We start from the raw sequence: 22554 nt of genomic DNA, 5'->3' as shown, positions 1-22554 counted from the left end.
GCTGGGGCCGCCTCCGCCTCCCGCCCGGGGAGCAGCGCCAGGCAACGGCGGAGGATTCCACGCGTGGGAAGGGGACGAAGATCGGGGCAGCCCCGAGGCTCCTCCCAGCCGGCGACCCGACCTGCCCGGGCGCCTGCATTTCTGCCAGGCTGGTGCCTTTCCCTCCTCTGCAGCCCGGGACTGAGCCAGCCTTAAGATATTAATTAAGATATTAATACATTCATTCATTAATACCTTAAATATTAATTGAAATATTAATGAATTGATTAAGATATTAATTAATAATTTGACCAAGATATGAATTAATTGAGATATTAATTAATGATTTGACCAAGATATTAATTAAGATTGCAGAAAATACGACTTCAGCAACAGAGTGGTCAATGCCTGAAATGCTCTACCTGACTCAAAACTATTGTTGTTAAATCTTCAAAACCCCAAAACTTTAACCTCAAACTGTCTACCGTGGACCTCACCCCATTCCTAAGAGGCCCGTAAAGCGAACCAGCATGCCTACATTTCTTCCATTCATCCTATCCATGTTTATATGTATACCTGCTATTAACAAGAGTTGGAAGGGACCTTGCAGGTCATCTAGTCCAACCCCCTGCCCAAGCAGGAGACCCTATATCAGCCTCTACCTAGGATCAACCTCCTTGCACATGTTTGACAAACTAATAAATAGAAATATACTTAGAAGACTGGAGGATAAAACAGAGGAAGACCGGTTGCTGGAATTAGGGGTGTCTAGGTTGATGAAAAGAAGTGGAAAAAAGGGAGGGACATGATAGCTGGGTCTCAATATTTGAGGGACTGCTCCAAAAAAGAGGGCTGTATGTCAATCTTTTTTTTAAATTAATAATATGTATTTATAACAATTTTTCCCTACTGTTGACAATATACTTGAAGATTGCTTTTTTAACATCCCATAGATCCATCTTATCTTACAACGGTCCTACTTCTTCTTCCCTCCCTCCCTCTTTCCTTCCCTCGTTTCTTCTCTCCTACTCCCCTTCCTTCCCTCCCTCCTTCCCCTTCCCTCCTTCTCTCCTTCCCTCCTTCCTTCCCTCCTTCCTTCCTTCCCTCCTTTCTTTTCTCCTTCTCTCCTTCCTTTCCCCCTTCCTTTCCTCCTTCCTTCCCCCCTTCCTTCTCTCCTACATTCCCTCCTTCCTTCCCTCCTTTCTTCTCTCCTTCCTTCCCTCCTTCCTTCCCTCCTTTCTTCTCTCCTTCTCTCCTTCCTTCCCTCCTTCCTTCCCTCCTTGCTTCCCTCCCTCCTTCTCTCCCTCCTTCCTACCCCCCTTTCTTCTCTTTCTTCTCTCCTTCCTTCCTTCCAATCTATTCTCCAAAGCACCCAAAGACAGGAGAAGAAACAACAGATAGAAACTAATCAAGGAGAAAACCAACTTAGAACTAAAGAGAAATTCCATGACAGTTAGAACAAACAATCAGTGGAATTGTTGTTAGTTGCGAAATCCTGTCCGACCCATCACGACCCCATGGACAACGTTCCTCCAGGCAGGGCCGGATTTAGATGAAAAGAGGCCCTAGGCTATTCCACTTATGAGGCCCTTTCACCTCCATCATTACTGTGATATATAGCAATATATCAATATATATAGCTGGCCTCCTGACGGAGGGCGGCTCTGCTCTGCGGCAAAGGCAGCGAGGCCAGCCGCCTCCCCTGCTGCGCTCAGCTGCCCGGCTCGACCCCTCGCCCTCACCTGCCTGGCCGCTGGTGGGCTCCAAGTCGACGGGGCGGCTACTGGGAGCGGCCGCACCTCTCGCCCGACCTCCGGTGCCGGGAACGTGGGCGGGCTCCTCAACTGCCGCGGCACTGGAACGATCTTAACCAATACATTTTTATGTTTGTTTATTAGTCATATGCATAGAATTTCTCCTTATTTTCGGTTCAGTGTTTTAGTGTTCACTGTTTTTAGAATAGTGTAATTTTAATTTTGCTAACAATTTGAATGTAGGCCCCTCTTGATCTTGAGGCCCTAGGCTGAAGCCTAGTTAGCCTATAGGAAAATCCGGCACTGCCTCCAGGCCTTCCTGTCCTCTACCATCCTCTGGAGTCAGGGGTGGGTTTCAACCGGTTCGCGGCGGTCCCCGCGATCCGGTTGGTCGCCGAACCCGGAAGTAAGTAACTTCCGGGAACGGCGAAGGGCCCCCCCCGCGCCCGTGCGCCCGCGCCCGCGCGCCCCCGCTCCTTACCCTGTTTTGCCGAATTCTGCGCTTCCACGCATGCGCAGGATGCATACAGCGCCTGCGCGATCCTCCAGGAGCAGCTGGAGCATTGCACAGACGCTAGTACGCATGCGTGTGGTGCGCGCGTGCACGCACGCAGCGCGCGCATGTGCGAGGACGCCGCCGGCCTCGTTCCAACCATTCTGGAGTCCATTTAAGCTCATGCCTTCTGCTTCGATGACTCCATCCAGTCACCTCCTTCTCTGTCGTCCCCTTCTTTTGTCCTCCATCTTTCCCAGCATGAAGCTCTTCTCCAGGGAGTCCTTCCTTCTCATTAGGTGGCCAAAGCCTTTGAGTCTCCTCTTCGGGGTCTGGCCTTCTAAAGAGCATTGGATTAGTAATTCAGTGAAATTACCATATTTTTTGGAGTATAGGATGCACCGGAGTATAAGACGCACCAAGGTTTTGAAGAGGCAAATTAAAAAAAAAAAAAAGTTTGTGCACTCTACAAACCTCCCAAAAACGGATATCCTATTATTATATCATTTTGGATGATATTTGGAATGCTGACATTAACTCAAATCTTGCCCTCTCCAGCCGTGTGTAGAATTAGCCTTTCCACCCCACTCCCTCTGTATCTGCTATAAATCTTCAAATTTTACTCCTCCACAAATTCCTTTGCACTTTGGAAGATTTGCAGAGTAGTGACTGGTCATTGGCTTTTTCTCTATCTTCTTAATGTCAGCGTTCCAAATATCATCCAAAATTAAGAGTCCAAGGTAGAGCTTTCCACAGATCTGCCAACATGTCTCTATTCATAAATTGGAACTTTGAGGAAAGCTGTGCCTTGGACTCTGATTTAATTTTGGATGATATTTGGAACGCTGACACAGTGTATAAGACGCATCTAAGATTTTCAGCCTCTTTTTTTGAGGGAAAAGGGTGCGTCTTATACTCTGAAAAATGTGGCATTTGCCTTCATAAATTGTGAATGCTCCAACACTGGAGTTTTTTAAAGAAGATATTGGATAACCAGTTGTTTGGAATGGAATAGGGTTCCCTGCCTGAACAAGGGGTTGGACTGGAAGACCTCTAAGGTCCCTTCCAACTCTGTTATTCTGTAGGTTCCTTATGATCTGGTCATAAACGGGTCTTTTCCTCTTTATTTGGATTCAGTCCTGACTGGTGAGCCCAGGTGGGTATACAGGCGTGTTCGATTTCCCAAACCTTGGCACTCCTGGCAGAGTCTCACAATAGAGGCAGAAACAGTCAGCCGTTCCAGGCCAAATATTTGCTGACTCAAAGGTGGTGGTGAATCCTTCATCATGAGGTGGTCATTGAAGAAGGAAGATGGGCTTCCAAGCCATCCTCACGAAACTCTACTGGTGACTGAGGACTTGTCCTTTTTTCTGCACCTGGCCTACCCCACAGGGTTGTTGTGGGGAGGGGAAACGAGGGGAGTAAACACTGTGCACGCTGCTGTGAACTGCCGGAGAAAATAGGTGGTGTGGTTTATAAACCTTAATATATAAATTCCTGTGTGTATGTTCCACCATAACTCTGGAACGCCTCGAGCAATTTCAACCAAACTTTGTACACAGATGACTTACTCTCTGGAAACAAATACTGTGGGGGGTAAGACATCCCTAACACCCCCCGGGTGATGCGTTTTGTTAAGATACAGCCTGTTGTTCCTTAAAATGGCTTCTACCATACTGCCTTAAAATGGCTTCTACTGTGCAGCGCTGTGGAGTTGCCATGGTAATGGCTTTACGGTACTCCACAAGGGGGCTCCCTCTGGTAAGGGGGAAAATCCAATATTAGAAATTGCGGTGACATCCATGGGAGGAGAGTTGGGATAAATGAAATACCTGGGCAGCACCAGGATATCAGCCGGTGGCATATAAAAAATAGGTGCAGAGACTCTGGAAAGTGTGCAGAGAAGAGCCACAAAGATGATTAGGGGTCTGGAGGCTGAATTGTGTGACAGACAGCGAAGGGAACTAGGTATGTGTAGCCTAATGAAGAGAAGGATAAGAGGCGACATGATAGCCGACTTCCAACTCTTGAAGGGCTGTCACAGCGATGAGGGGGGTCGATTCACTCTCCCGAGGGCAGGACAAGAAGCAGTGGGTGGAAGCTCCCCACAAGGAGATCCAACCTGGAAATGAAGAGAAATTTCCTGACACTTAGAACCATTAGCCAGTGGAAGGACTTGCCTCCAGAAGTTGTGAATGCTCCAACACGGGAAGTTTTTAAAGAAGAGATTGGACAACCACTTGTCTGAAATAGTGAGCTTCCTGCTTGAGCAGGGGGTTGGACTAGAAGACCTCCAAAGCCCCTTCCAATTCTGTTATTCTGTAAACGAGGTCATGGGATGACCCGCCTTACGACGATCAACCAAAATGGCAGGCTAAATTGTCGTTAAGTCAAGAACTGCCTGTCAAAGAAGAAAGTCTTTTCTTTTCTTGCCGCAGAGAAAAGTTTGAATATAATTTGAATTGAAAACCATCCATTGATTGAGATTGGAGAGGGGGAGGGAGGTAGGGGGGAGGAAAAAGAAAAAGAGAGAAGAAATTAAAGACAAAGAAAGTAAAAGAGAAAGAGAAAGGAAGGAAGAAGAAAAAGAGAGAAAGAAAGAGAAAGTAAAAGACAAAAGAGGAAGAGAGGAAGAAAGAGAGAGGGAGGGAGGAAAAAGAAAGAGAAGAAATGAAAGACAAGAAAGTAAAAGAGAAAGGAAGGAAAGAGAAAAAGACAAGAAAAGACAGAGGAAGAGAAAAAGAGAGAAAGGGAGGGAGGAAAAAGAGAAAGAGAGAATGAAAGACAAAACAAAGTAAAAGAGAATGGAAGGAAGAAGAAAAAGAGGGAAGAAACAAAAGAAAGAAAAAGTAAAAGACAGAGAAAGAGAAAGAGAGAGAGGGAGGAAAAAGAGAAACAGAGAAGAAATGAAAGACAAAGAAAGTAAAAGAGAAAGGAAGGAAGAAAGAGAAAGAGAAGAAACAAAAGAAAGAGAAAGTAAAAGACAGAGAGGAAGAGAAAAGAGAGAGACAGATAAAGAAAGGAGAGAAAGAGAGAGACAGAGAAGAGAGAGAAAAACCACAAAGTCCGGCTAATTTTGAAAACGATGGTTAAGATAATCATAAATGTATATACTGCACAAAATGCCAACCTGGGCCATAGCAAATAAATTCCAATAAAGATATATAAATTATCTCTCTCTCTTTTTTTCCCCAAGTTCCCCACCCCCTTCCCTTCCTCCCATCAGCCTTCTTTTTTTAAGAGTTGGCAGATTAAAAACCACAGAACATAAGAAGCTTAAGAAAATCCCATTTAAAACACAAATATAACACAACATGGAGGCTGTGTTTGCACAATACCCTTAACGGCAAACTTGTACACTCTAAACATTTGAGCTGAACGTAACGCGTGACCTGTAGCCAGCTTGCTTAGTTTATGGTGATAAGAACTCAGGTTTATTGGAAAACAGCATTTCTTAACCTCAGTAACTATGAGAGGGGTGGGCTTCAACCCCCAGAATTCCCCAGGTGGCATGCTGGCAAAGGAATTCTGGGAGTAGAAGTCCACACCTCAAAAACTAGCTGAAGCTGAAAAATAAGTGCTTGCATAAAGGAAGCACAAAGGAAAAGGTGTGATTTAACACATTTATATGCGGTGCTTTGATTTAGCTTTTTAAAACTGTTATTGTGCTTTGTCGCAAGTTTTGGTCCATAACCATGGATTCTATTGAATCGAAGTCTCGGTGTCAACCCTGAAGCCAGCTTGGAGCTTCAGTGATGCCACACCGAAGCTGAAGGATAGGGAGCAGGGGGGGGGGGGGTGGGGATTAGAGATAGTTGGGGTTGTGTAGTCAAAACAAAATAACTTTCTCTTGGGAACCAAGGGCGTTCTCACACCTGGTTGGAGGAAGGAGGAGTGATGTCATCAGACAGCGCCTTGATTGGACCATGTGACTGATTGTTTGGGGTTGAGAGGAAAAATTTTAATTCGGTGAAAAACTGCAGGAGACTTCAAAGTTGGCTTTCACCAGATCTGTGCCAATATGGTATCTGAGGAATCTTCCTGCCTCTAAGATTTTGCTTGATAATAGATCTATTACTTGGAACCCTGACACTTGGCATTTGGCGGTTCTCCTGGAAACATGCAATCTAAGGAAGGATGGGAGACCACTAGGAAATAAAAAAGAATCCCTTCTATACCAGTGCCAAAAAAAGTGCATGTTTGTCTTTTATCACAATTACTGGATCCATAAGCCACACATTTTATTTTAAACTGATCACTTTGAAGCCTCACTTTCCCCCCCTCTATTATGAACAAGGCAGCCTAACTAGCGCATTCAGCCTAAGTGTTAAAATATTCTTATCTTTTCTTTTTTTTTTAAGTTTTAACAGCTAAAAATTAGACCTAACTTTCGGCATCCTCCGATTTCACGAACGACAGGAGAAAACGAACACACTTTGGTTTTTTTTTTACTTTTCTTATTTTTTTACTATGCATCTTAATAAATATTCTTTATTTTTAAATTTTTGCACATCGCGCTTCCAACATATTACATCCAGAACATCTTTTTCAAATTTTCTTTTTTTGCAAATGGATGTCTACTTTTGTAAAATCTTTTTATACCGAGCTCATTGTCATTTCTGTACAGAATTATAAGTACAACATTACTTTTTCACTAAGCTTCGTTTTTTTTTTATTTTTCCTGTTTGATAAGTGTCACAGTTAAGAGAAACATTGAATGAAAAGAGGTGGCTTTAAATTATGATAGTATTGGAGGGGGTGGGTGGGTGGGTGGGTGGGCTGGTCTCAGTTCTCTTGTCAAAAACTAGAGAGGGGGGGGGAGAGAGTCTGGAAATAAGGTTGGGGGCAGGGAACTAAATTAAAAGGATTAAATTCAATTCTACCAGCCTCCTGTAGAGGGAAGGGAAGGGGAAAAGGGGAAGGGAAAAGGGAAGTGAAAAGAAAGGTGAAGGGAAAAGGGGAAGGGAAAAGGGAAAAGGGGAAGGGAAAAGGGAAGGGGAAGGGGAAAAGGGAAGGAAAAAGGGAAGAAAAAAGAAAGCTAGAAACAAAAGAAAACCACCGTCTTTTTTTTTCTTTTTTCTTTTTTTTAAAAGATACGATTTTGTTTAGTTGCTAAGAGAGGCTGTTTCCCGGAGAGAGAAAACGCGCAGTAGTCATTTTCGACAGTTTGACTGAAAGACAGAGCTAATTTTATTCGGTTTAGTTTGCTCCAGCTGTGGTCAACCATCCGCTGCACACGGGCCTCTTGTGATCGTTCAGGCGGCAGTATCTGTTGAATTTCTCCTTCAGATGCTGTCGGTACCGTTCTCTGTTGCTGTAAAAGGACTTGTTGTTGGCCATGAAGGACTGGATCTCATCTTGCGAGATGAATATTTCTTCGTCGGAAGTGCATTCGGACTCATCCTGAAAAGCACAAGGGGGAAAGGCGGGAAATGCAAGGAGCCCTCCACTTACGACCATTGGTTTAGCGACGGTTCGAAGTCGTGGGGGCCCTGGAAAAGGTGACTTACGACTGGGTTTCAAACTTACGGCCTCTTGCAGCGCCCCTGGTGGTCAACTGATCGAAGCCCACTTTTAACTTTCCATGATGGTGGGGGATGAAGTGGACGCAACCGTCGTTAAATGGACTCTTTTTAATCAGTGGGTTTTAATGAGAGATATAGTAATTGCACTTAAGACTTATATACCACTTTACAGTGCTTTACAGCCCTCTCTAAGCAGTTTACAAAGTCAGCGCATTGCCCCCAACAATCTGGCTCCTCGTTTTACCAACCTTGGAAGGATGGAAGGCTCAGTCAACTTTGAGCCAGTCAGGATTGAACTCCTGGCAGTGAGCAGTGTTAGTCTGCAATACAATAGCACTTAAGACTTAGATACCGCTTCACAGTGCTTTACGGCCTTCTCTAAGCAGTTTACAGAGTCAGCCTATTGCCCCCAACAATCTGAGTCTTCATTCCATCGGAAGGATGGAAGGCCGAGCCAACCGCGAGATGGTCAGGATCGAACTGCTGGCAGTTGGCAGAGTTAGCCTGCAATATTGTGTTCTGACCATCACGCCATCAAGTCTCTTAGCGGAAGTAAATCCTGGTTGATGCCCCCCCCCAAAAAAACCATGTAGTCACATGACTGTGGGACACTGCAAGCAGCCTTAAACACCCAAATATGATCACATGGCCGTGGGGGCATGGGGGGAGCGCCACTGGAACTTTGAGCCTGGGTCTTAAGCTCTGGGAAAAGTCTATTGTAATGTCAAAAAGTCGCTAAGCAACCGTTGTTAAATTGAGAACTGTTTGTATGTCCTCTTCGAGTGATAGTTATCTTTGGACTTACTGTATTCTTCGAAGTGTAAGACTCACCGGAGTATAAGACGCACCAAGATTTTGAAGAGGCAAATTAAAAAAAAAAAGTTTTTGCACTCTGCAGACCTCCCAAAAATGGCCCATTTTTTGTGAAAATGGGCCTGTTTTTTGTCCAAAAAAAAAAAAAAAAAGGGCATGCATAGCCTTTAGGAGGCTTATAGAGTGCTTCTGGGGGCTGGGCAAAAACAAGGAAAAAACTGCCTGCTTTCCATTCATTTTTGCCCTCCTCAGGCCCCAGGAGCACTCTGGAAGCCTCTTTAAGGCTATCCACATCCATTTTTTGCAAAGAAGGAGGGGTTTCTGGAGGCCGAAAATGCTGTATTCAGTGTATAAGACGCACCCAGATTTTCAACCTCTTTTTTGAGGGAAAAAGGCGGGTCTTATACTCTGAAAAAATACGGTAATTGTTTACAATATATTTTATCCAGAGTCACAAACCATGAATGATGTAAGAAGAGAACTGTGTTAGTCTACGATGGCAAAAAAAAAACAAAACACCATCAGGAGCCTGGTAGCATCTTCTCTGACTAACAATTGTATTAAAAGACAGAAGCTTTTGTATGCTGCAGCTTCCATTATCAGATGCCACGAGCAGTTAAGACTGAGACGGCCAGAGCATTTAAATTAGATGGCTGAATGCCAGAGAAGGTCTGCGACTGTAAATCCTCCCTTAAAAGACTTTGCTGAATGTAAATGAACAGAATCCACAGTAAATTAATAAAAGGGTTTTCTGTCGGGACAAAGGAGTTTGCTTCCTGCTCTTGGGAAGCCTCGTTCAGAACAGAAACATATGAAGAACGGTTGCAGGAATTGGGTAGGTCTAATCTATGGTGTTCCAATATCCAAGGGGCTGCCACAAAGAAGAATGGAGTCGACCTATTTTTCAAAGCACCAGAAAGCAGAGCGATGGGTGGAAACTAATCAAGGAGAGAAGCAACCTAGAAATAAGGCGAAATTTCCGAACGGTGAGAACAATTAATCTGTGGAACAACTTGCTTCCAGAAGACACGGATGCTCCATCGCTGGAGGTTTTTAAGAAGAGATTGGAAAACCATTTGTCTTACATGGTACAAGATTTCCTGCTTTGGGCAGGGGGTCGGGCTAGATGACCTCCCAGGTCCCCCACCCCAATTATGTTATTCTGTGTTCTGTATTCTATGAGTAAGTGAATGAATGCATGAATACGTGAATAAATGATAAAGAAATATATAAGGAAATGAACAAACAAATGGGTAAGTGAATAATTGAATAAATAAGTTAATAAGTAAATGAATGAATAAATTGGTAAGTGAATGAATAATTGAATGAATAAACAAATAAATGAATGAACAAATGAATGAATGAATAATGAAGCTGTCCGTCCATCCATCTATCTCTAAATCTATCTCTAAATCTATCTCTAAATCTATCTCTAAATCTATCTCTATCTCTAAATCTAAATCTATCTCTATCTCTATCTCTATCTCTATCTCTATCTCTAAATCTAAATCTAAATCTAAATCTAAATCTAAATCTAAATCTATCTATCTATCTATCTATCTATCTATCTATCTATCTATCTATCTATCTATCATCTATCTATCATCTATCTATCTATCTATCATCTATCTATCATCTATCTATCTATCTATCTATCTATCTTTGTCTGTCTGTCTGTCTGTCTGTCTATCTGTCTATCTATCTATCTATCTATCTATCTATCTATCTATCTATCTATCTATCTATCTATCTATCTATCTATCTATCTATCATCTATCTATATGGCTGGTTGGCTGGTTGGCTGGCCGTATGTATGTATGTATGTATGTATGTATGTATGTATGTATGTATGTATGTATGTATGTATAACTCTTGGTACACAGATGACACCCTCTGGAAAAAAAGTGTGCTTTTTTTGTGTGTTTGTGTGCTCCAGCATAACTCTGGAATGCCTGGCCCATTAAGGAGACCGAGTGTGGTGTCCTAGAGCCGCAATTGTTTTTGATGTCAGTTCCTTGGCAGCTTCCTCTGGAAAGCCAGTTGTGATGTTTGCCCTCCAGTGGACAAATGGGGAAGTGCCTGATGGATTTGGGGCAAAGTTCCAGGATTGTAGACAGGGCGGGAAAGAGGAGCACATTGGGGGGGGGGGGGGCAGGGATGATGGGCATGGGAGTAGGGGGGGGGAAGGCCCCTCTAAATGGCTTCCTGTCAGACAAATGCTTTGACGTCTATAAATGCTTGGGGAACCCCAGGTTATCAGCTAGTAAATAAATAAAAGAATGAACAAATGGGTAAGTAAATGAATGGATATATGAATGAATGGAACCCTCACTTTCCCCAATCTTACCTGAGCTACTACCAATTAATTCTCCTGATCATGAGCTCCAACATTTCTTGGAAGACAGAGACTTAACCACGCTGGTCTATATTAACCAAAGTTGCCTTCCCACTCTCCTCTCTTAGCAACAGAAGACCACAAGGCTAACTCATCCTTGAAAGTCCCAAAGGTGCTTTTGGAAAAGGCAACTGGACTTTGTTTTTCCTTGAAGACGTTTCGCTTCTTCTCCAAGAAGCTTCTTCATTTCAGACTGAACGGTGGAGAATGGCTGCTAGCACTTTTTCTGAGTGGCCAGCCCTCTCTCAATAGAGAATCAGAATAGAGGTGGAAAGGACCTTGAAGGGTCTCCTGGTTGGGTGGGGGGTGGGGGGTTGGACTAGATGACCTACAAAGTCCCTTTCAACTCTGTTAATCTGTATTCTAGTCCAGCCCCCCCCCCACACACTCAAGCAGGAGACCCTACACCATTTCAACAAGTGCCTGTCCAGTCTCTTTTTAAAAGCCTCCAGTGATGAAGAACCTACAATTTCAGAAGGCAAGCTGTTCCACTGGTTAATTGTTCTCGCTGTTAGAAAGTTTCTCCTTAATTCCAAGTTGCTTCTCTCTTTTATTAGTTTATAGAATAACAGTTAGAAGTGACCTTGAAGGTCTTCTAGTCCAACCCCCTGCCTAGGCAGGAAACCCTACACCACTTCAGACAAATGGTTATCCAACATCTTCTTAAAAACTTCCAGTGTTGGGGCATTCACAACTTCTGGAGGCAAGTTGCTCCACTGATTAATTGTTCTAACTGTCAGGAAATTTCTCCTTAGTTCTAGGTTGCTTCTCTCCCTGATTAGTTTCCACCCATTGCTTCTTGCTCTACACGGTTCCACCACAAAACCGCGTTCGACTAAAGGGCGCTCGACGAAACCGCGTAGCTGATGTCATCACAGCGCGACAACAGCGCGGAGAAAAAAGCATGCTGTAAACACTAAACCTAAAATTAACCCCTAAACCTAAACCTAACCCCCCTAAACCTAACCCTTAACCTAACCCTAACCCTAATCCTAACCCTTAACCTAACGCTAAACCTAATCCTAACCCTTAACCTAACCCTAACCCTTAACCTTACCCTAAACGTAACCCTAACCCTTAACCTAACCCTAAACCTAACCCTTAACTTGAATCGGCTTGCTTTCAAAGCGCTATTTAAAGCGCCCTTCTTTCTCCGCGCCTGTCGCCCTGTTGATAATGTCAGCGACGCGGTTTAATCGGGCGCGCTTTAGTCGAGCGCGGTTTTGTCGTGTCACGGTTCTACATTCAGGTGCTTTGGAGAATAGTTTGAATCCTTCTTCTTTGTGGCAACCCCCGAGATATTGGAAGACTGCTATCATGTCTCCACTAGTCCTTCTTTTCATTAAACTAATTCCAATTCCAAATAATTCTTTATATTTTTTAGCCTCCAGTCCCCTAATCATATTTCTTGCTCTTCTCTGCACTAGAATCTCCACATCTTTTCTACATCATGGTGACCAAAACTGAATGCCGTATTCCAAGTGCGGCCTTACCAAGGCCTTATAAAGTGGTATTAGCCCTTCACGTGATCTTGATTCTATCCCTCTGCTTCTGCAGCCTAGAACTGTGTTGGCTTTCCCCCCATCCATTGCTTCTTGTCCTGCTCTCTGATGCTTTTAAAAATAAATTGACGGATACGACACCACCTCCCTCCTGTTTACAAACGGTCCTTTCAGCCGTTCTAAAAAGGCTCCACGTCCTGCCCCTGGCCTTCACAATGCAACGGTCACTGCCTTATGGACGTTGACATTTACGAAGGTTAAGTCCAAGTAAGTCCAAGTCTCCACGCACATTTGCACTATTCAGGTCACCCTTATAATTGCTACTTAACATATGTCAATTCATATCATTTTTCCGCCTGTATATTTACATTTTGATATTTTCTTATTTCCCCCTCCCCCTATATTAATCATGTGTCGTCTGAGATAACTTATTTCATGTTTTGTTCCTTTTTCTTTCTATTTGTATCTTTTTTCAAGCCACTCATAAAATCGCGCCCATTATCCTGCAGTATAGATTCCTCCTTGTCCTTTATTCTCAATGTCAACCTATTCATTTCTGCACAGTCTAATGTCTTCTTTATTACCTCCCCTTCCGATGGGATTTTGCCTGCTTTCCAGTTTTGTGCAAATACAATTCTAGCTGCTGTTATTATTATTTGTACGATCAAATATGAATCTTCTTTACTGTATTTCTCTGGTAGAGTACCCAATAAAAATATCTCTGGCTTAAACTCCACGGGTTGATGTATCATTTTCTCTAACCATGTTTGCATTTTAACCCAATAGCTTTTTGCATCCCTGCACATCCCCCACCTATGATAATACTTTCCTATTCAGGTCACCCTGAGGGCACAGATAAACTTCCAAGTGGCCTCAAGGACTCTCAGAGAGAGTGCTAAGGACCAGATGACCGCTAGGAATATATATCTTTCCATTCTCCACCATTCGGTCAGAACTGGGAAAGCTTCTTAGGTGAGAAGTGAAAGTTTGAGTTTGAGTTTCATTTTATTTATATGCCACCCTATTCCCTGCGGGACTCAGGGCGGCGCACAAACCCAAGGAGGGGAAGGGAAAAACACAAAAACTACAAAAATACAGGGCATTTGAAAACAACCAAAACCCACACGATTCGAGAGGGGAAGGGAACTCATCAACCCCAGGCCTGCCGACACAGCCAGGTTTTAACGGCTTTTCGGAAGGCCTGGAGAGAGGTGAGGGTCCGAATCTCTGCGGGGAGTTCGTTCCAAAGGGCCGGAGCCGCCACAGAGAAGGCCCTCCCCCGGGTAGTAGCCAGATGACATTGGCTGGTAGACGGAACCCGGAGGAGGCCTGCTCTGTGTGATCTAATGGGTCTTTGGGAGGTAATTGGCAGCAGGCGGTCTCTCAAGTACCCAGGTCCGATACCATGAAGGGCTTTATAAGTGACGACTAGCACCTTGAAGCGTATCCGGAGACCAATCGGTAACCAGTGCAGCTCGCGGAGGATAGTAACGAGGTGCACCCACAATCGCTCGCGCGGCTGCATTCTGGACGAGCTGAAGTCTCCGAATGCTCTTCAAGGGCTGCCCCATGTAGAGCGCATTGCATCTTCAAGGAAAAAAACAAAGTCCAGTTGCCTTTTGAAAAAGCACCTTTGGGACTGGATGACCGAGAATGTCCACAGACGGTCAACCTTGAGCCTTACCAGGAGTTCCACCAAACTCTTTGTGCCCTTCCCCGATTCGGGAGCCGGGGCCGCCTCTGAAGATTCCACACACAACAAGGCTGATTTCCGGTGCTCCAGCCAAGGTACCGTAGGTGGCCCAGCTTTTTCTGTGCGACAACAGATTTCGGCATGGGGGTCTTTGGTCTTGTCTCGGCGGTAGTCTGTGTGCGTGGCAGTCCCCGGCCCCTCTCGGTTACTTGTCTCCACCAGGCAGCTACTCAGCTTTTGAATCTGGAGGGGGTGGAAATAATAGCAATAGCGCTTAGACTTATATACCGCTTTACAGCCCACTCTAAGCGGTTCACAGAGTCAGCATATTGCCCCCCCCCCCAAACAATCTGGGACCTCGGAAAGATGGAAGGCTGAGTCAACCTTCAGCCGGTGGGAATTAAGCCATTGACAGTGGGCAGAGTTAGCCTGCAATAGCCATAGCAATAGCGCTTAAGACTTATATACCGCTTTACAGTGCTTTAATACCCTCTCTAAGCCGTTTACAGTGTCAGCATATTGCCCCCAACAATCTGGGACCTCGGAAAGATGGAAGGCTGAGTCAACCTTGAGCCGGTGGGAATTAAACCACAGACAGTGGGCAGAGTTAGCCTGCAATAGCCATAGCAATAGCACTTAAGCGCTTTACAGTGCTTTAATATCCTCTCTAAGCGGTTTACAGAGTCAGCATATTGCCCCCAACAATCTGGGTCCTCATTTTACCAACCTCGGAAGGATGGAAGGTTGAGTCAACCTTGAGCCGGTCAGGATCGAACTCCAGGCAGTGGGCAGAGTTAGCCTGCAACAGCCGTAGCAAGAGCACTTAGAGCTATATACCGCTTTACAGTGCTTTACGGCCCTCTCTAAGCGGTTTACAGAGTCAGCAGATAGCCATTTAGTGTCCCCCTTTTGAAGGTCCAACCACTGATTGATTCCTTGGACATTCCCACTCACTCTTGGGGGGCTTATACTGACCACTTTGGGGGACCCTGATTTAGACCAATCTCTCTTTCGCCAAGAGAGCTAAGGGTTGCTGCGTTTTGTGGAGCTGGGCTGAAATCCACCTGGATTTCAAGTGCAAATTTCATTCCTGGTGGTTGATTTCTTTCTTTCTTTCTTTCTTTTCTTTCTTTCTTTCTTTCTTTCTTTCTTTCTTTCTTTCTTTCATTTTTTCTTTCTTTTTCTTTCTTTCTGTCCTTCCTTTCCTTCCTTTCCTTCCCTTCCTTCCTTCCTTCCTTCCTTCCTTCCTTCCTTCCTTCCTTCCTTCCTTCCTTCCTTCCTTCCTTCCTTTTCTTTATCTTACTCTCAAGGGCCTTAAGAATTTATTTTGCATTTCCCCAGGTAGAGTTTTGTTGAGCTGCCTTTCTTGTTCAGGAGACAAACGATTGGGACAACAAGGGCTGTTATATTTTGTCAGACTTCTTTCAATCCCTCTGAAGTTTGCCCACCTACCCTCATTTTCCAACCTGCTCAAGTCCTGGGAAGGGTGTCATTTGTCTATTTAGATCTATTTAGAATAACAGAGTTGGAAGGGACCTTGGAGGTCTTCTAGCCCAACCCCGTGCTTAAGCAGGAAACCCTACACTGCTTCAGACAAATGGTTATCCAACATCTTCTTAAAGACTTCCAGTGTTGGGGCATTCACAACTTCTGGAGGCAACTTCTGTTCCACTGGTTAATTGTTCTAACTGTAAGAAAATTTCTCCCTAGTTCTAGGCTGCTTCTCTCCTTGATTAGTTTCCACTTCTTGTTCTAACCACTGGTGCCTTGGAGAATAGTTTGACTCCCTCTTCTTTGTGGCAACCCCTGAGATATTGGAAGACTGCTATCACGTCTCCTTCTTTTCATTAAACTAGACATACAGTTGCACAACTCAGATGTAACTTTAGTTGAGAATAAAAAAGAACCATTGAATCAAATGAAAAAGACAGCAATCAAATACATAGCATTAAAACCAGCAGGCAATAATCAGAACTCAAAATCGAAACTAATCCATTGGAACTAATCAAATCCGAAACTAATCAAATCAGAATAATGAATCAGGAATCAGAACTAATCAAATCAGAAAAATCAATCAGAAAAATTAGTCAGAAATCAGAACTAATCAATCAGAAATCGCAGCAAATCAAAACAGACAAATCAATCAGAACTAATCCAAGAATAATCAATCAGGAATCAGAACTAAGAATAATTGAAGAATTCAGAACTAATCAATCAGAAATCAGAACTAAACAAATCAGAACAATCTATTAGAAATCAGAAATAATCAATCAGAAATCGGAATTAATCCAAGAATAATCATTCAGGAATCAGAACTAAGAATTATTGAGAATTCAGAACTAATCAATCAGAAATCGGAACTAATCCAAGAATAATCAATCAGGAATCAGAACTAAGAATTATTGAGAATTCAGAACTAATCAATCAGAAATCAGAACTAAGCAAATCAGAACAATCAACTAGAAATCAGAAATAATCAGATGCCAACTAATCAATCAGAAATCAGAGCTAAAATATTCTACAACTCATCAACTGATCCAAGAATAATCAATCAGGAATCAGAACTAAGAATAATTTAAGAATTCAGAACTAATCAATCGGAAATCAGAACTAAACAAATCAGAACAATCAACTAGAAATCAGAACTCATCAAATCAGTATAATCAATCAGAAATCAGAACCAATCCGTCAGAAATCAGTACTAATAAAATCACAACTAATCAATCAGAAATCAGAACTAAACAAATCAGAACTAATCAACTAGAAATCAGAACTAAATAAATCAGAACAATCTATTAGAAATCAGAAATAATCAATCAGAAATCGGAACTAATCCAAGAATAATCAATCAGGAATCAGAACTAAGAATTATCGAAGTATTCAGAACTAATCAATCGGAAATCAGAACTAAACAAATCAGAACAATCAACTAGAAATCAGAAATAATCAAATGCCAACTAATCAATCAGAAATCAGAGCTAAAATATTCTACAACTCATCAACTGAATACTCCCTGATCTTGATATAAGCCTTGGGGGACATCCATGTCTCGTTTTCTTTGGAGGGGGGCACTATCATTACAAACGGAGGGGGGGTCCACCCCTCATGGGTCCCACCAGATGGCACAGTTTTGTGGAAAGGACCCACGGTCTGCCCTCTCTACTGGGGTATGTAGGATGCATAACTCCCCACCCCTCCCAAGGCAGCTTCACTTGGAACTGATGGATTCCCTTGGAGCGGCACTCAGCTCTGCCTCTTTAGAAAAGCTTCCAAGACTTGGCTCTTCCAGCAGGCCCAGGGCAATTAGCAAACCCCATAACTGTTCGGCCATTTCATTTTTTATATATTCCCCAAAGCCTTATTATTCTCCCTTTCCCTGGTTCCATTTGGCCCTTAAGAGGCGTTTTAAAACCAACCCTCAGCTGCTTTTGACGGGAGGCGGACTCCTTCCAAAATGAATCGAGCTAGCCAACCAGCCAATAAAATTGCAAGTGGGATGATCAGATGATGGACAGGACATTCGCGTCCAAACCGCTTGGCAGCCTCGTTGCTGCTAAGTGCAAAGACGCTCAGGCTATGCGCTCAAAACTGCACTGAAGTTCTTTTATCTTTGGAAAGGGACACCCACAACCGCCCTCCTCGCACATGCGTGCTAGTCGTTCCCGACTCTAGGGGGTGGTGCTCATCTCTGTTTCAAAGCCGAAGAGCCAGCGCTGTCCGAAGATGTCTCCGGGGTCATGTGGCCAGCATGACTCAATGCCAGGCACACGGAACGCTGTTCCCGTCCCACCAATTTTTTCTATTTGTATTTTTTACATGCTTTCGAACTGCTAGATTGGCAGAAGCTGGGATAAGTAATGGGAGCTCACTCTGTTATGTGGCACTAGGGATTCGAACCACCGAACTGCTGACCATTCTGATCGAACAGGGTCTTAGCCGCTTTGCTGGCTAAGGAACTCTGGGAGTTGAAGTCCGCAAGTCTTAAAGTGGCCAAGGTTGGAGACCCCTGCATGGGCTGAATGAAAAATAACCCTACAACAACACAGCGGACTTGTGGGGCTGGCGCGACGTACCTTAAGTTCACATGGTGCAATAACACTCACTGTTTGTTAGTAGGATTTTTCCTTTTGTCTTTCACTGTGAGTTGTACTGGGTTGAGGGTGGGGTGCGCACGAAGAGAGGCTCAGCCAATCTCACTGTGTACATGTTGTACTCTCCCTAGTGCCGCGTAACGGAGTGAGCTCCCGTTACTTGCCCCAGCTGATGTGATGTCCCACATCAGGGATGTGATGGCTCAGTGGCTAAGACGCTGAGCTTGTCAATCAGAAAGGTCAGCAGTTCAGCGGTTCGAATCCCTAATGCTGCGTAACAGAGTGAGCTCCCGTGACTTGTCCCAGCTTCTGCCAACCTAGCAGTTCAAAAGCACGTAAAAATGCAAGTAGAAAAATAGGAACCACCTTTGGTAGGAAGGTAACAGCGTTCCATGCGCCTTCGGCGTTGAGTCATGTCGGCCACATGACCATGGAGACATCTTCGGACAGCGCTGGCGCTTCGGCTTTGAGATGAGCACTGCCCCCTAGAGTTGGGAACAACTAGCACATACGTGCGAGAGTTACCTTACCCTTTACTCTGACAATAAAGGTTTGAATTAAAAGATGAGTTCTGGCTGGGGAATTCTGGGAGTTGAAGTCCACCCAGCTTCAAGTGGGCAAGACTTTTGGTTCCGTTCAATTAAAAATCACTCGTTTCCGCCGAGATCCAAACACAAAAGAGACGTTCCTCTTATCCATTTATCCACACCTCCATCCGACGGCCGCTTTTATTGTCCTAAACTCAAGAGCGTTAATTGATGGCTAATCCAGTTCCTCATTAACCGGCCTCATTGTCTCTTTTAAAAATAAAATAAAAAATCACGCTAACCCTGTTGGACAATGCTTCTCTCAGACAATGATGCTGAACTCCCAGCCGTGTAACCTACTGCCCTCATACTGGGGAGTGGGGGCCATGGGAACGGCATTCACTGGGAGAAAAGAGGTCGAGGGGAACCTGGCCGACATCCAAGCCAGCCCTCAGCAAGCCAAAAAAAAAAAAAAAAAAAAGAGCCACCGTGACCCCCAAATGCCCCCGCTTACGTGCTCAGCTTCACACTTCTTGTTTTTCTTTTTCTTCTTCTTGTTTTTGCCTTTCGTGCTAGTGTCCTCCGAATTCGCCCAGCATTCCACGCAACTGTCTCCGTCCTCTTCTTTGTCTTCGCAACGGTGAATGCACGGATCATCCACTGCGAGAAAGAGAGGGAGAGAAAGAGGATGTTTGAGTGGGGTGGGGGAAGGAGACCCTCCCAGAAGCCGGGACTTTCCACCCAAATCCTGCTCCGGATGTCGGAGAAAGCAACTTTCCGAGCCGGGGTCAAACGGGGAATTAGCGTGGACTCATTATGTCAACGCCAAAGGGCAAGGCTTACAGTAGTGGCCAAAATTGTGGAAACATTTTGGGGAAAGGATATTTTCCAAAACTAGCTAATAACTTTTCTTTTGGAGTAGTGCCAGGGGGTGAAGTGCTATCGGTTTGGGCCGGTTCGCCCGAATCGATAGTAAAAATTGCTACTGGTTTGCAGAACCGGTAGTAAAAAAAAAAAACCTAAAAAAAGTAAAAATAAATAAATAAAGTTCCGACGAGCATAAGAAAATACTAAAAAAAGTTTTTTTAAAAAATGTTCCAACGATTGTCACACAGCTGATCTCCCAAACTTTTTTTTTTATTTTAAGCATTTTTTTTTACTACAGGTTCTCCAGAAATGTGGGGGTAGGGTGGTCTGTTTTTGCTCCCAGCAGTCTGCTAGGCCAAAAAATTTTTTTTTGGGGGGGGGGGTACTGAGGAGAAAAAGAAAGAAAGAAAGAAAGAAAGAAAGAAAGAAAGAAAGAAAGAAAAAAAGAAAGAAAGAGACAGAAAGACAGAGAGATAGAAAGAAGGGAGAAAGAAAGAAAAAGAAATAAAAAATGAATGAATGAATGAAAGAAAAAATAAAGAAAGAGACAGAGAGAAAGACAGAGAGATAGAAAGAAGGGAGAAAGAAAGAAAAAGAAAGAAAAAATGAATGAATGAAAGAAAAAATAAAGAAAGAGACAGAGAGAAAGACAGAGAGATAGAAAGAAGGGAGAAAGAAAAAGAAAGAAAAAATGAATGAATGAAAGAAAGAAAAAAGAAAGAGACAGAGAGAAAGACAGAGAGATAGAAAGAATGAAAGAAAGAAAAAATAAAGAAAGAGACAGAGAGAAAGACAGAGATAGAAAGAAGGGAGAAAGAAAGAAAGACAGACAGAAAGAAAGGGAGGGAGGGAGGGAGGGAAAAAGGAGAGGAAGGAAGTACTACAAACCTGGCACTAGATGCAGCTTTAGAGGATAATCCAGGGCTGGAAGGGACCTGGAGGTCATCTAGTCCAACCCTGCTCCAGCAGGACATTTTTAAAGTGAGTTTCTGTCTTTTGATCCCCCAGTTACATGACTACAAAATCACAGGACCCCACCAAGCCAAGCCCACAGAACCGGTAGTAAAAAAAAAAGTAGATTTCACCACTGAATAGTACCATAAAATTATATATCAATGGAAAGATAATTTAATCAAGAATGTAATGCAATAACTTTTATGAAGGATTTGCTATTAGAAAACAGTATAAAGAAGAAAAATGAAACACGTGGAAAAAAAACAAGATATACAAAAATGATCACCATAAAAAAGCGAGATGTGCAAAAATGATCACCGTGTCAGTTAATAGTTGGGTAACCTTTACCATGAATGATGGCCTTACAACCTCTTCCCATGGAGCAAACCAAGCCTTTTAGCTCTGCGGCTGTTATAATGTGAAGCCAAGATTGAATGATTGCTTCTGTTAAATGGGTTTTATTGCTTCTGACTAACAAGTTTCTTTAGTCGGCTCCATAGACTTTCAATTAGGCTAAGGTCTGGGCTATTCCCAGGCCATTCCAGCAGTGGAATGGGATTATCTTGAAACTCCCCCCCCCCAAAAAAAAGTGGTGTTATTAGCAATCAAACCTCAAAAATACACTTTTGGCCACTACCGTAGGTGACTACTAACTTCTAACTAATAATATATAACATATATTAAATATATGAAGAACATCCCAAAGGTGCTTTTCTTTGCAAGAGGCTGGACTGGATTTTCTGGGGGTTTTTTTTGAAGACGTTTTGCTTCTCATCCAAGAAGCAATATAATACAATACAATAGCAGAGTTGGAAGGGACCTTGGAGGTCTTCTAGTCCAACCCCCTGCCTAGGCAGGAAACCCTATACCGTTCCAGACAAATGGCTATCCAACATCTTCTTAAAGACTTCCAGTGTTGGGGCATTCACAACTCCTGGAGGCAAGCTGTTCCATTGTTCTAATTGTCCGGGAAATTTCTCCTCGGTTCTAAGTTGCTTCTCTCCTTGATTAGTTTCCACCCATTGCTTCTTGTCCTACCCTCAGCTGCCTTGGAGAATAGTTTGATTCCTTTTTCTTTGTGACATCCCCTGAGATATTGGAAGACTGCTATCACGTCTCCCCTGGTCCTTCTTTTCATTAAACTAGACATACCCAGTTCCTGCAACCATTCTTCATATGTTTTAACCTCCAGTCCCCTAATCCTCTTTGTTGCTCTTCTCTGCACTCTTTCCAGAGTCTCCACATCTCTTTTACATCGTGGTGACCAAAACTGGATGCCGTATTCCAAGTGTGGCCTTACCAAGGCCTTATAAAGTGGCATTAACTCTTCACGTGATCTTGATTCTATCCCCTCTGTTTATGCACCCTAGAACCATGTTGGCTTTTTTGGCAGCTGCTGCCCACGGCTGGCTCCTATTTAAATGGTTGTCCACTAGGACTCCAAAATCCCTCTCACAGTTACTACTATTGAGCTGGCTTTCATGGCTAAAGCAGGACTAGAACTCACAGTCTCCTAATGATTGGCCCAAAGTCACCCAGCTGGATTTACATAAACCTAAATCTACTCCCTATGCAGCCCCTTGTTCTCCTTTATGAGGAAAAACACTACCTAAAAATTTGTAATTCTAGCACTGAAACTAACAAATGTTCCAGGCTAAGTGGGTCAAGAAGGGGAAACTGAGGAACGATCAATTCACTAGAGCAGTGTTTCTCAACCTTGGCCACTTGAAGATGTCTGGACTTCAACTCCCAGAATTCCCCAGCCAGCATTCGTTGAAGTCCAGACATCTTCAAGTGGCCAAGGTTGAGAAACACTGCACTAGAGTAATACAGCATCCACATCATGGTCACATTTAGGGTTTAACATTCCCTTAAAACTTTTTTTCCCTTCCTTTCTTTGATGGGGCTTTAAGTCAGCCTTGACTTCTGGAAGACCCTCCCAAAGGGGTGGGGTGGGGGGG

General features: G+C 43.6%; 1 protein-coding gene across 5 annotated transcripts in view; it reads right to left on the bottom strand.

The window, feature by feature from the left end:
- Nucleotides 1-6661: 6661 nt before the first annotated feature.
- The window catches only part of GGNBP2 (gametogenetin binding protein 2), a 73851-nt gene continuing 57958 nt past the window's right edge, over nucleotides 6662-22554 (bottom strand). For all 5 annotated transcript variants that reach the window (XM_087717119.1, XM_087717118.1, XM_087717120.1 and 2 more), the window contains 3 exons: nucleotides 19287-19432; nucleotides 14146-14397; nucleotides 6662-7629 (listed from right to left, as the gene is read on the bottom strand). In XM_087717119.1, coding sequence (XP_087573245.1) covers nucleotides 7426-7629; nucleotides 14146-14397; nucleotides 19287-19432 — 602 coding nt within the window. In that variant the 3' untranslated portion in view covers nucleotides 6662-7425. The remainder of the gene's footprint in view (nucleotides 7630-14145; nucleotides 14398-19286; nucleotides 19433-22554) is intronic.

This window comes from Thamnophis sirtalis, unplaced genomic scaffold (genome assembly GCF_051295495.1).
Source record: "Thamnophis sirtalis isolate CommonGarterSnake01/CBP01778 unplaced genomic scaffold, rThaSir2_p1.2 scaffold_6, whole genome shotgun sequence".
NCBI lineage: Eukaryota > Metazoa > Chordata > Lepidosauria > Squamata > Natricidae > Thamnophis > Thamnophis sirtalis.
This window is presented reverse-complemented; position numbering and strand designations above follow the sequence as displayed.